Genomic DNA, 14,755 nt, shown 5'->3' on the forward strand with positions numbered 1-14,755 from the left:
TCTCTCTCTTTCCTCCTTCCTAGCAAAAACTCGGGCTGCTGATTTGCTGGTGAATCCTTTAGATCCGAGAAACGCCGATAAAATTAGAGTTAAAATTGCCGACCTGGGGAACGCTTGCTGGGTGGTAAGTGTCACTAAGTAAACAACGTCTACAACTTCTGCTGTAGCTGAGTCGGAGCGTTTTTGTAAATTAATGCCTGTCGTTTCCGGGGTTGTTTTTTTTTTAGCATAAACATTTTACGGAAGACATCCAGACCCGACAGTACAGATCGATCGAAGTTTTAATAGGTGCCGGTTACAGTACACCCGCTGATATCTGGAGTACGGCATGTATGGTAAGCCCCTGCTTTCGAATTAGAAACCATCTTCTTTGAATGACCTCGTAATTCAGTGGTTCTCAACCTTTCTAAGGCCGCGAGCTCTTAATACAGTTCCTCATGTTGTGGTGACCCCTATCCATAGGTCTAGTGCCAATTCTCCCAACAGAGCTTTCAGCTAATTGGCAGGAAGGTCAGATGGACGCCCCCCACTGTAAATTAATTAATAATAATAATAATAATTTATTGGATTTGTAGGCCGCCCCTCTCCGTAGACTCGGGGCGGCTAACAACAATAATAAACACAACATGTACGATCCAATAATAATAATTAAAAAAAAACTAAAAACCCCTATTATAAAACCAAACATACACACAAACGTACCATGCATAACTTGTAATGGCCTAGGGGGAAGAGCTATCTCAACTCCCCCATGCCTGGCGGTATAAATGAGTCTTGAGTAGTTTACGAAAGACAGGGAGGGTGGGGGCAGTTCTAATCTCTGGGGGGGAGTTGGTTCCAGAGGGCCGGGGCCGCCACAGAGAAGGCTCTTCCCCTGGGGCCCGCCAAATGACATTGTTTAGTCGACGGGACCCGGAGAAGGCCAACTCTGTGGGACCTTATCGGTCGCTGGGATTCGTGCGGTAGCAGGCCATTCCGGAGGTAATCTGGTCCATTGCCATGTAGGGCTTTAAAGGTCATGACCAACACTTTGAATTGTGACTGGAAACTGATCGGCAGCCAATGCAAGCCACGGAGTGTTGAAAAAACGTGGGCGAATCTTGGAAGCCCCACGATGGCTCTCGCGGCTGCGTTCTGCACGATCTGAAGTTTCCGAACACTTTTCAGAGGTAGCCCCATGTAGAGAGCGTTGCAGTAATCGAACCTCGAGGTGATGAGGGCATGAGTGACTGTGAGCAGTGACTCCCTGTCCAAATTCCTGATTAGTCGGATTGTAAAAATAAGTTCCAAGGTGCCAGAATAGAAGCTTTAGTTCCTAACACCATGGGAAATTTGTCTTTTCCTATGGTCTTAGGCGACCCCTGCGAGACGGTCGTTCGACCGCCAAAGGGGTCCCTACTTCCAGCTTGAGAACCACTGTTCTAGAGTCTCAACGTCATCTTTATATCAGAGCAACCAAAACCGAATGCCATAGGTTCGCCATCACTGCCATAGACATTTGTCTCCAGAGGACATCTCCAGGATCCCTATCAAGACACCAGGCATGTAACTAAATTGGCCTCAGAAGGAATCCTACTTTCTAAACTTACCCTGAAGAGCTGTGGAATCTCTGCTGGCTTTGTTCCGGGTAGCCCATCGATGGAGAAGACCATAGGTTGCCCCATGAGTACAGACTTCATCTGACCTTGCAGCAACTCCCTCTCATCGGTTTTAGTTCATCAAAATAGAGCTGGAAGGGACCTTGGAGATCTGCCTGAAGCAGGAGAACTTGTGACTATTTCAGATAAGTGATCGTCTCTAGTCTCTTCTTAAAAACCTCCAGTGATGGAGCATCCACAACTTCTGGTGGCAAGCTGTTCCTCTGGTTCATTGTTCTCACAAGCGGGAAATTTTCTCCTTCGTTCTGGGTTGTTTCTCTCCTTGATCAGTTTCCATCTGTTGTGGTTAGCTCTGGCTCAGCTCCTGCCCCAAGGGACTGTGGATGTGGGGGAGACATCCACATGCTGCAGGCCTGTTTTGCCCCCGGTGGAATCTGATGATGAAGGCTCCCCTGACCAAGAAGACATGAGTGACAGGGAGGAGGAGACTGTGGCAGACAGCTCAGAAGGAGATAAATTCTCTAGCTCCTCCTTGGATTCAGAACAAGAGTTAATGATACAGCCACGCATGCGGAGAGCGATGCATAGGCAACAACAACTGAGAGATTATTATCAAAGAAAATGAGGCCACCTGTGGTTGGGTGGGGCTGTGGTCATTAGTGAGGCTGCTATAAAGAGCAGCCTGTGGGTTTGGCCATTGTGGAGGATTATCTGATCGTTGTGTTTCGTGACTGCTTTACTGACTTTGACCTTTTGTGTGCTGATTTTTCCCCGCTTTGAAACTAAACCAGGGCAAAGTGTGTTTCACTTTGTGAAAGAAGAAGGACTGTGAATGGCCTCACAGCTGCAAGCTAAGTATCTCAGAACTGATAAGGGACTTGTACAAATTACCAGTTTGTTGGAGACGAGTGTTCTTTGCTATACCAAAAGAGGGCTTAGGTTAAGTGAATTTTCATTATAAAGAACATTGTTTTGAATTTTCAAACGTGTGTGTGTCTGAAATTTGTACCTGTTAATTTTTGGGAGGAGTCTACCAGAGAGCCCGACAGAACACCATCCATCGTTTCTTCTCCTGCCTTCCGGTGCTTCGGAAAACAAGTTGTCCTTCCTTGTCTTTGAGGCGGGCCCTCAAATACTACAACACTCAAATATCGGAAGACTGATATTTTTTTTCTTGGCGTCCTGGCGCTCTGCCTTAGCACGTTTGTTTCTCTGGCTACTCCGCTTTTGGATACTTCAGTGCGATTCTCAACTATGCGCACAAGTGCATTTCTCTCACACAAGGTCTTCTGCATATGCCCCCGGCCTCCAAAATGTGGTTAAATAGGACTGCATTCCATCGCCGCTACCAGTTTGCCCCGAACCATCTGAACACCACCTCTTAGATGCATTGGAAAATAAGTTTACACCTGGTCTTTGTGGCAGGCCGTTTAACACTAGAATACTGAACTATGCTCAAATACTCCAACACTGATAGTCTTTTCTTTGCGTCCTGGAACTGTACTTGGTATGTTTGGTTGTCCTGTTCATCTGCCATCTATCTCTAGGAGACGGCCCCTTCTAGAATGTCCAAGTTTTATTGTCACTTAAAGTCACGGCATGTGCCAAGGTCCTCAGTTAAACCCGTTCAGAGCATCGGCCTTATTCTCGGCGGGTCCGAGATCATTCTGGTTCCTTCCACTCCTGAGATTTGCAGTTGTCTCTGCCTCGTGACAAACCTGGATTCATGGCCTTCCATCTATGCCCGGATCCCAACTTGCCGAGACTCTCAGCAATGGAGGGTTTGATTCAGGGGTGAAATTTAGCTGGTTCGAACAGGTTTTGTAGAACTAGTAGTGGCGATTATGCTCGGTCTGGGGATCCGGGAAATCGCCCTGCTGACTGGCCCCATCCCGCCCTGGCCCCTCCCGCTCACTCCTCTCTTCCTTCTCGGGCTCATAAACCCGTAAACAAGAGAAAGAGGCGAGAAGCAGAGGCAGGTCGAACGCTTAGAAGATTTGGCCAAACTTTTCTGTGGATTCTGTGGGCGTGGCTTGGCGGGTGTGGCGTAGCTTGTCACACCCGCCAAGCCACACCCACAGAACCAGTCGTGGGAAAAATTTTGAATGTCATCCCTTGGCCCTTGGACCTTGCCTAATCTCAGCTAGACAATTTTTCACCCTACCCTACGGTAAACTCTTCACAAGGAAGTCCTTTACTTACAACAGTCCATTTAATGACCATTTATAAAGTTACGATGGAGTTGAAAAAAAAGGGACTTACGACTGTTTTTCACACAATGACTATCGCATCATTCCCACCACGGTCACATGATCAAATGTCCAGATGCTTGACGACTGGTTCATATTTATGGCGGTTATGGGATCCTCTTTGCAACCTCCTGACCAGCCAGGTATTCTTCTGGCTAGCGTCCTTAGTCTGGTCAGCTTTAGCACATTATTTTGTCCCCTGGTTAGGGCTGGAAAATCATTCTTCAGAGGGAGTAGCGATGGAAAAAACCCTGCAAAGACTTTGGGCTAGAAAAAATATTCTTCAGAGAGAGTAGCAATGAAAAAAGCCTGCAAGCTGCTAAGAACCCGAAAGATCGTTAGCACCTCGTTAGGACTGAAAAAAAGGCTTTGAAAAAGCTGCATTCGGAGTATAAGAAACACCCAAATTTTCAGCCTCTTTTGGGGGAGAAACAGGATGTGTCTTATACCCTGAAAAATAAAGTATAACTTATCAAATGTTTATTGTTGCATTTTGGGATTCATCAGACATTGGGAGGGCAGGGAGCCACAAGGCAGTTTTCCTTAATGCATATTTATTTATAGCCCTGTTCTAGCGCCTGCATATTATTCTTCAGATAATTGCATGGTATCCCACCCTACAATTAAGACAAAACAACCTCCGAGAAATCCAAAAACGTTAAGAGTTCCATTCTGGTTTTTTATCAATGGGAAGCATCATTTTTTCACGATCATCCATCCCAGGAGGGATGCGCCCACATCCAGACCGTTTTTGACTGACGAGAGTTCATTTAGTGACTGTGGTCATTTAGTGACCGTTTGAAATTACAGTGGCCCTGAAAAAAAGGAAATGTTGTACTTCTTCGAAGCGCCATCTTAGAATATTCTCATTTACATTTTGTGATAACCTGGGACGTGACATGAAGGCAACACAGCCCGAGAACCAATATGACTCCCTTTATGAGCGCCAACTTTGCCCCCAATGTTCCATTTACTCTCTGCATTTTCAGCATTTGTTCCCCACAAGTGCCTCTCCCAACTGCTTCTCCTTTAAACTCCATCCCCAGGTGTGCCTTGGGAAGGGAATCGGGACCCTTTCCTTCCTCGTAAGCAACACAACCTACGCTGCTCTCTTCTGATTTCTTCCCTGCGCGCCCTAGGATGAGGAGGGGGTGGGCCTTGGGGTTCATCTGAACCCCCTTTCCGTGTTCTACCTCTCCCCTGCTCTGCCCAGCCCGATTTTTCCCTGCCCCAGTTTCTTCCACAGCCACCTCTCGCCTCTCAGATTCCGACACCGATGGGAGTGTGACACATTTCAAGACTGGGAACTGAAAATATTCAGGTTTTTTTTAAATACAAGTAATCCTCAACTTACAACAGCTTGTTTAGTGACCATTCGAAATTAAAACGCCCTTGAAGAAAGCGACTTAATGACCATTTTTCACACAATGACACGATTCATTTAACAACGGTGGCAAGAAAAAGCCGTAAAATCATGCCCCCCGCTTCACAAATGTCTCACATAGCAAGAGACGTTTGCGCAATAGTTGAGGACTAACTGTGTTCTTTCCCTGAGAGAAAGAATACTCGTCTACTGCTAAAATATCCCTTTTTTTCTGTTTTTTTTTTTCTTAAATCCCAGGCCTTTGAGTTGGCAACCGGAGACTATCTTTTCGAGCCACATTCCGGTGAAGACTATTCTAGGACGAAGGTACGTTTGTATTGTTGTTGTTGTCTTTTAAAAAAAGTACCTTGGCTTGCTTTGGACTTTTGTGACTTTGTAGGGAACATGAAGAGACGGCTCCTGAGAACAATTTCATTTCAAAAATAACCGACCCCTGTATTTCCCCCCTCCTCTTTAAAACCCCTGCCCCTAACCTGTAAGTTGCTCCCTTCCGCAGAAAAATTTTTTCCTCCAAAAAATCTTAAGAAGGGATTCCTGTCCTGACTCCATCTCTTGTGTGCGGAAAGATTGAAATTGTGCAGCTTGGATACACAACCGACACCATGTGGCACAATCTCGAGACATTACACTTGGCACGGAATGTCGAGTTCCCAATTTTTGGAGACATTGGACCGTATTTATCCTTTAGGCAGATTTTCAGTTTTCTATCTTTAAGGATTATCTGCGCCTGTGGGCAAATGGCGACGATAGGCATTCATCGGCTTGAATTTGCCCGGGGGAAAAAATATTCAAGATAACGGTGGGGGGGAAAAATCTGAATTATTTATAATTAAACGTATACGCCACTCTTCTAACTGGAAGCAAACGCGAGTAGACCTCATTTTGTTAAAGTTGGAACGACGCCGGAATAATTTCTGTGAAAATTATTGGCAGCTGTAAAACAGCCGTTTCAAACTAGGAGTGAAAAAGTATAATATTTAGCAAATTATTTTTGCAAGAACAAATGTTAGGCAAATTGTTTGTGTTAATATACGTTTGTGTGTGTGTGTATCAGTATTATTAAGGTATTAGTCTTAAATTCAGGTTTATCTCCCTTTTGGGTAAATACGGTCATTGCTAAATGATTTACAGGTAAGTCCTCGACGTACGACCATAACCGATCCCAAAATTCCCGCTGCTTTCCACAGTTGTTCGGTGAATTTTGGCCCTTTTTATGACCTCCCCTGCCACAGCTGTGCAGTGCATTGGGTGGACGTTAAGTGAATCATTTGCTCATTCAGAAATTAATTCAGTCATTAAGGGAAGATCCCGCCCCGCCCCAGTCGACTTCGCTTGTTGGAAGCCAATGGGAGAAATCGTCAACGGGCAATCAGGTGACCTAAAACCCGTCATAAATACAAGTCAGTTGCCAAGTGCCCGATTTTTGATCACGGGATGCTGCAATGATCCTGTGTGCTAAACAGCCCTGAGTCCCTTCCCCCCCCCCCCAATGCTATCGTACTGTGGAATGGCCAGTCAACGTAATGGTCGTAAGTCGAAGACCCTCCCTGCAAAGTCCGATTTCCATCTGTGAACCTGCCTGTTATCCACTCTTGTGTGCTCGGAACATCATTGGTAGCAGTGAAGGGCTCCCTGTCGCCAGTGCTACTGATGTGCTCCTGGTGTGCTCCCAGTGACTGGCATAGGTGTACACGTGTCCAGTGTCCAGTGCACGTGTGCGCCAGCATGAGATTCAGCTTCTTTGCATGCGCAGGAAACAAAATCTCGCGTGAGTATGCTCACGCGCATGAGATTTCACCAATTTTTTGTGATTTCTTTGCTTCCGTGCATGCGCAGAAGCAAAAAACCGGCAAAAATTGGTGACATCTTTCGCGCACGGGCATCCTCGCATGAGATTTTGCTTTCTGTGCATGCACAGAAGCTGAATCTCGCCCAGGCACCCGCGATGAACACATCTGGGATGCGGAGATGCATGTACATCTCCATGTGTTGCAAGCCGCCCCAAGTTCTTGGAGAAAGGCGGCATATAAATCCAATTAAATAAAGAAATAAATTTCTGCTACCACACTATAATGTGGCCCGGTCCGGGCGCAGCCCCCTACTGCTTGGCAGCGGTGTTAACAGGAGCCTCGCTTATTGTTTTCGCTCTCCTTTTTAAGCGCTGCAGACTGTCTGCGAACTTTCTTGTCTGCCTGGCCTCGGGACCCTCCGCATGGGGTTTTTCTGCCAAAGCGCGATCGCGTGGAGAACTTCTTTGGATTTCTTTTTTTAAATTTTCCTCTCTTTTCAAAACAACTAATTCCATTTTTCCTCCCCCTCTTCTTTTCATCCCCTCCTTTTCCCTGCCCTGCCCTTCCCGCTCCTTACGTCCTTTGTTTCTCTCCTCCATAGACCACATAGCTCACATCATAGAGCTCCTAGGCAATATCCCAAGGCACTTTGCTCTCTCTGGAAAATATTCTCGGGAATTCTTCAATCGCAGAGGTAGTCCCTCTTCTTTTTAAAGGCGCCGTGACGCAGACAGAACCGGATTGTGAAATTGCTTGTCGGCAACTCAGGGCCCTAGAATGCATGTCCGAAATATAACTCTTATCTCTCTAACCTATTATCTATCTAATCTCTCTCTCCCCCATTTTCTTTCTCTCTCATCTCTCTCTCTCTCTCTCTCTCTGTGATATATATTTATCTTTCTCATATATTTGTTTCTCTAATTCTGTCTATCTCTAATTTCTACCATCTCTCTCTCTGTCTGTCTGTTTACCTACCTACCTACCTACCCATCCCTATCATCTATCAGTATCTTTTTATATATATAATTATGTCTCTATATGTTTCTATAATTCTATCTATCATCTATCTATCTATCTATCTAATCTATCTATCTATCTATCTATTTATCTATCTATCTAATATATCTATCTAATATTTTTAAATATTAGATTTGTTACTATGTATTGTTTTCACCATTGTTGTGAGCCGCCCCGAGTCTGCGGAGAGGGGCGGCATATAAATCCAATAAATCTAAATCTAAATCTATCTATCTATCTATCTATCTATCTATCTATCTATCTATCTATCTATCTATCTATCTATCTATCTATCTATCTATCTATCATCTTTCTATCATCTATCTATTAATCATCTATCTATCTATCTATCAATCACCTATCTATCTATCATCTATCTATCTATCAATCATCTATCTATCTATCAATCATCTATCTATCTATCTATCAATCAATCAATCAATCATCTATCTATCTATCTATCTATCAATCATCTATCTATCTATCTATCAATCATCTATCTATCTATCTATCATCATCTATCTATCTATCTATCTATCTATCAAATCTATCTATCTATCTATCAATCATCTATCTATCTATCTATCTATCTATCAATCATCTATCTATCTATCTATTTATCATCTATCTATCTATCTATCTATCTATCTATCAATCATCTATCTATCTATCTATCTATCTATCTATCTTCTATCTATTTATCATCTATCTATCTATCAATCAATCTATCTATCTATCTATCTATCAATCATTTATCTATCTATCTATCTATCAATCAAATCTATCTATCTATCTATCTATCTATCTATCTATCTATCAATCATCTATCTATCTATCTATCTATCAATCATCTATCTATCTATCTATTTATCATCTATCTATCTATCTATTTATCATCTATCTATCTATCTATCTATCAATCAATCATCTATCTCTCTATCTCTCTATCTATTTATCATCTATCTATCTATCATCTATCTATCTATCTTCTATCTATCTATCTATCTATCTATTTATCATCTATCTATCTATCTATCTATCTATCTATCTATCTATTTATCATCTATCTATCTATCTATCTATCTATCATCTATCTATCTATCTATCTATCTATTTATCATCTATCTATCTATTTATCTATCTATCTATCTATCTATCAATCAATCATCTATCTATCTATCTTCTATCTATCTATCTATCTATCTATCTATCTATCTATCTATCTATCTATCTATCTATCTATCTATCTATCTATCTACCTATCCTATATATTTAGGACTTAAAAGCTACGAAGGATTGGGTGCTTGGCTATCGCACAAGGTGGCCTGGCCCTCCGATTTGAACTCCCCCCCCTTCCAAATTCAAGCTGCAAGCAACCTTCGCCTCTCCGTGTTTTTAGCCTGGCGGTGGAGCCTGTCTGTTTCTGTCTGTACCGGGCCCTTCTCCTTGTGTGCATGCCGTGTATTGATTAAACTGTTGTATGTTTCTCTGTTTTGCTGGAAATGTGCTCCAATGCAGATCACATAGCTTTGATCATTGAACTGCTGGGAAAAATCCCTCGAAAATACACAGTGTTGGGAAAATATTCCAAGGAGTTTTTCACCAAAAAAGGTAACCGTGTTTCTGAACCCCCCCTCCCTCTAATATCGACAGTAGCTCTTTCCCCCTTCTCCCCCCAACAAAATGACTCATTTAATTGTTTATTTTTAAAAAAAATACGTTAGAATCCGTGCAGGATGAATTTTGTTTTACAAATAGTCCTTCGACGTACGACCACCAGCCTGCTCCAGATTCCTATTGTTTAAGCGAGACGTCCGTTATGGGAGCGCCCAATTTCACAGCTTTTCTTGCCACCGTCATTAAGCAAATTCTTGCCGTCGTTAAGATTGCGACTTGGTTGTTAAGTGAAACGTCACCAGCTTAACAACTACACTGATTTACTTAACAACTGCGGCAAGAAAAGGTCGTAAAATGGGGCAAAACTCGCCTTAATGGTATTGGGTTCCTACCGGTGCGCTTGATGCCATCGTACCGGTAGCAAAAATGGAGCTGCGCGCGCAGTTTCAGGTGACCTGCGGGGGGGGGGGGGCGCCCACATGAGATTTGGCTTCTGCGCATGTGTAGGAAGCCAAATCTCGCGCGAGGACGCTCCCGCGAGCGAGATTTCAGCGATTTTTGGCGTTCTTTTGATTTGGCACAGCAAAAAAACCGCCGAAAATAAGCCAAATCTTGCACGTGGGTGCTTCCTCCCGCAAGGCTTGGCTTCCTGCGCATGTGTAGAAGCCAAATCTCGCACAGGCGCCCACCCGTAGCAGTGATGACGCGGAACCCCTGCCTGTCTCCCTCTCGTGATGGTTGCGCCCAATAATGTTCATCCTTACTTGGGTTGGGTCAGCAAATGGTTCTGCCTGCAGTTCGCTTTGGAAATGGCTTCCCGCGGAATTGAAATTAGGCATGGTATAAATAGACCTGTTCCTCCTCTGAACCAAATTGCTGTACGGGAGGCTAGTTGAACAGGATAGCAGAGTTAGAAGGGACCTTGGAGGTCTTCTAGTCGAACCCTCTGCTCAAGCAGGAAACACTATTTATTTATTTATTTATTTATTTATTTATTTATTTATTTATTTATTTATTTATTTATTTATTTATTTATTTATTTATTTATTTATTTATTTATTTATTTATTTATTTATTCGATTTTTATGCCGCCCTTCTCCTTAGACTCAGGGCAGCTTACAACATGTTAGCAATAGCACTTTTTAAACAGAGCCAGCCTATTGCCCCCACAATCCGGGTCCTCATTTGACCCACCTCAGAAGGATGGAAGGCTGAGTCAACCTTGAGCCGGTGATGAGATTTGAACCGCTGACCTTCAGATCTACAGTCAGCTTCAGTGGCCTGCAGTACAGCACTCTACCTGCTACGCCACCCCGGCTCTCTATACCGGTGATGGCGAACCTTTTTGTCCCTCGGGTGCCGAAAGTGTAAGTGCGGCCCCAAAAAAGGTTCATCATCACTGCTCTAAAAGGATGAAAATGACCAGCTGTCTGCAAGGGGTATAAACCCTTCCATTCCCCTCCATCCAGTCAGAGTTGAAGAAGCTTCTTTAGATGAGAAGCGAAACGTCTTCAAGGGAAAAAAAAATCGAGAAAGTCCAATTGTCTCTTGAAAAAAGCACCTTTGGGACAACCAGGGCTTGGATACCTGAGAACCTCTACAGACTTTTAACCAGGTTCCTAACTTAACAACTATGGCAAGAAAGATCACTAAATGAACTAATTATGGTCTTCCTTTTAATCTTGGTATCCTCAAGACTTTTGGACTTTAATTCCCAGAATTCCTTAGCCAACAGAATGGGGAGGAAACCTATTATCGGTGCATGAGTTTTAATAATTATAATAATTGATAATTATAATAATAATTTATTAGATTTGTATGCCGCCCCTCTCCAAGGACTTCATAAACTTGACTGTATTTGCACAAAATGAAACATTGATTTTTTTATTATAAGGCCCTCTTAATTACAGAGTCAGCCTTTTAGATTCTATTATGACAATTTTGACATTTTTAGCGTACAATTCTAAATCACACAACATCTTGGGGACGTGATGAATGGCTAAGACCCTCAAATAAGTACATTTCTAGGAGTTTCTTCCAAGCTTTTGAATAAAACACCATGAAACATGAGGATTTTTTTAAAAAAAAATGTTTTTATTTTATTCAAAAAAAGAGTTAAAGCACAAAAGTTTAAAAAAAAACCCAAAGAAAACCCTCCCCCACACAAAATGCCCAAAGCATTTTAAAAAGGTGCCTAAATCCCTCCCCCCATGATACACATATTATTCCCTCTAGTTAAATACTGATTAATATATTAACAAGATTAATATATTAACAAGAGTCGCAGGAGAAAGGCGGCATAGAAATCGAAGTAATAAATAAATAAAATAAATAAATAGAAGCATAGAAGATTGACGGCAGAAAAAGACCCCATGGTCCATCTAGTCTCCCATTATAAGATTAGTTTCCACCCATTGCAAAACAGACCCTCCCCAAATTTTTAAACGACTAAACCTACTACTGGTCAGAATTTTTTAAAAAATATATGTGTTTATTTTATTCAAAACGAAGTGAAAATACAAAACTCAAAAAGAAATCCAAAGACAAAAAAGGGGAAAAAACACACACTCAAAAGCATTTTTTAAAAAAAGTGTGTAAAAATACACACCGCACGATACACACATTATCCCCCCTAGTTAAATACCGATTCATATACAGTAGTACCTCTAGATACGACTTTAATTCGTTCCAGAAGGGAGCTTGTATGTCGAACAACTCGTATCTGGAACAAATGGCTTTAGACTTTGTTTTTCCCCTCCGAGATAACCAGAAGCAAGGATTCTTGCGCCACCTAGTGGACGCTTGGCTCGTATCCCGAATTTGAGCTCAGGTCTGGAACAGAAATTTCTCTCCCCTCGTGGCTCGTAACTTGGAATACTCGCATGTGGAGCAGCTCGTATCTAGAGGTACTACTGTATTAGGATAAGATTAGTTTCCACCCTTTGCGAGACCAAATGAGGGAGTTAGAGACAGGTCATTGCAGGATGCTAAGATGCCTTCGCAGTGTTTATTGCTTTTTATATAGTTTTCCATATAAAAGATAGAAGGAAGCAACAGTGTTTTTATTGGTGAATTCCCCCTCGCCAATCCTTAAGAACATTCTATAAAGGCATCCTATTTTTCACTTTGCAACCATTTATTATGTCTGTACAAATTTATTTAAAATTTAACGTTGTTGTTTTGTTTTTCGTTTTTAAAATTCAATTAATTTTTCTTTAAAAGAAAAAGAACATCCTGTTGAGGCAACCTAGGTGAGATCACATACCAGCCAGGGATAATGTCCTACATCATTCTGCCTTTGTGAACTGGGTGAGATCACCTAGGCTTGAGAGGCAGTTTGCTGCACACAACCTCCATTTCCACAACCACCTTTTTTCATCTGCCAGATAAAATGAGGATATTTTTGGCGTGCGAATCAACGTGCCCGCTACTTACGGCTGCTTCCCAAACTCAAAAGAGACTCCGTTCAAATCTCGGCGCGCTCAGAACTAACCCTTTCCTCCCCCCTCCTCCCCTTCTTCCGCCTTTCCCGTAAACGCAGGAGAACTTCGACACATCACAAAGCTGAAACCCTGGAGCCTCTTCGACGTTCTGGTGGAGAAATACGGTTGGCCTCAGGAAGACGCGGCGGAGTTTACCGATTTCCTGATCCCCATGTTAGAAATGGTTCCGGAAAAACGCGCTTCGGCGGGCGAATGCCTTCGGCACCCTTGGCTGAATTCGTAGCAGCGGCTTTCGGATCCAACCGCTCGGGCCAGCCCTCCCTTACTTGCGCATCAAAGCTAAAAACAAACAAAAAAAGAGAAAACGGTGACTGTCATAAATTGCTCTTTAACAGGATGGCTTCAACCCCAGTCCTTTAATTTTTTACTTTGGAGGTACTGTTTGACTTTTTATGTTTTCGGGTTTTTTTCTCGTGCACTGTGTTCCGGGGAGACGGAGGAAGGAGGATTTTTCATTTTATTTTTTTGTCTCCAACTAGTAGTTCTACTGACGGTCTCCAAAAATACTCCCCCCTCTCCCAAAACTTACTCTGTGTCTTTAAAAGCATTGTTTTTTGTGTTGTGTGGAATCCTAACATCAACTTTTTGGAAGCTCATCTCTTCAGTCCTCTTCCCCTTTTACTGTGTTTCGGGCCAGGTTTGTAACTATTTATGGAAAACTATTTTAGCTGACTATTATATAATTTACGAGTGTGAGAAAAAAAAGTTCCTCGAATTTTCGGAAATGTACAATTCTTTAACTTGCGAAGCAAAAGGGACCTTTGCTCTTTGTAAAATAGCATTATGTAAATGCACCCTGTAAATGTTTATTTCCATTAAAAAAAAAACAAAGAAAGGAAAAAAATATAGAGGGAACGGGCGCACAAGTTGCAGAGTTAAAGCTATGAAATCGACAAGTTACTTTAGTATTCCAATTGCATGTAGTGGGTTTTGCTTTAAAAGGGAGTTAGATAAATGTCCCGTTCTGTAGCTTATATTGGATTTCGAAAGCAAAGGGACAACTTTCTAAAATCTGTCTCCCGCCAAGAGTCACTTTATAGAAAGTCTGAAGTGTACGAAAAATATATATGTGTATGTATATATGTATATGTTTGTGTATAAAATTTACACACACGCATACATAATATGTATATGTTTACACACACATTACACGTGTGTATATATGTGTATATGTATATATGTGTGTGTGTATAAATATATATAATTATATATATAGTTTGTCGACTATAAAAAAATTATCTCTCTCTATAATTTTTTTATAGTCGACAAACTATAATTTTACATAGTGACATATTTTTGCTGGTAAGTGAAAAGGAAGGGATTCAGAGGCGAGCTTGTGGCTTAGAGATTAATATCCTGCTTTGCATGCAGAAGGCTACAGGTTCAAATCCCATAAGGGTATGTCTGGCTGATGAGGCCATAATAAGGCTGAAATAGATCTATACTAGGCTCCCTTCCTTTTCACTTATCAGCAAAAATGTGTGTGTGTGTGTGTATATATATATATATGTTTTCGTAGATTTTCACAGGTACAGGTATGACGGTCTTGGTATATTCGGGTTTATTCCCGTGTAGGATTTAGACATTTCTGGCGACG

At 42.1% G+C, this 14,755-nt stretch overlaps 1 protein-coding gene across 5 annotated transcripts in view; it reads left to right on the forward strand.

The window, feature by feature from the left end:
* SRPK2 (SRSF protein kinase 2) overlaps window positions 1-14,002 on the forward strand; it is a 124,724-nt gene extending 110,722 nt beyond the window's left edge. The window contains exons 12-17 of one of the 5 annotated variants that reach the window (XM_070755117.1): window positions 24-124; window positions 228-335; window positions 5,469-5,537; window positions 7,623-7,715; window positions 9,557-9,649; window positions 13,197-14,002. In XM_070755117.1, coding sequence (XP_070611218.1) covers window positions 24-124; window positions 228-335; window positions 5,469-5,537; window positions 7,623-7,631 — 287 coding nt within the window. In that variant the 3' untranslated portion in view covers window positions 7,632-7,715; window positions 9,557-9,649; window positions 13,197-14,002. Of the gene's footprint in view, window positions 1-23; window positions 125-227; window positions 336-5,468; window positions 5,732-7,622; window positions 7,716-9,556; window positions 9,650-13,196 lie in introns of those variants that run through there. The other 4 variants (XM_070755116.1, XM_070755115.1, XM_070755114.1 and 1 more) reach the window with 4 other exon arrangements.
* The last annotated feature ends 753 nt before the right edge of the window (window positions 14,003-14,755 follow it).

Source organism: Erythrolamprus reginae, chromosome 6 (assembly GCF_031021105.1).
Source record: "Erythrolamprus reginae isolate rEryReg1 chromosome 6, rEryReg1.hap1, whole genome shotgun sequence".
Lineage (NCBI taxonomy): Eukaryota > Metazoa > Chordata > Lepidosauria > Squamata > Dipsadidae > Erythrolamprus > Erythrolamprus reginae.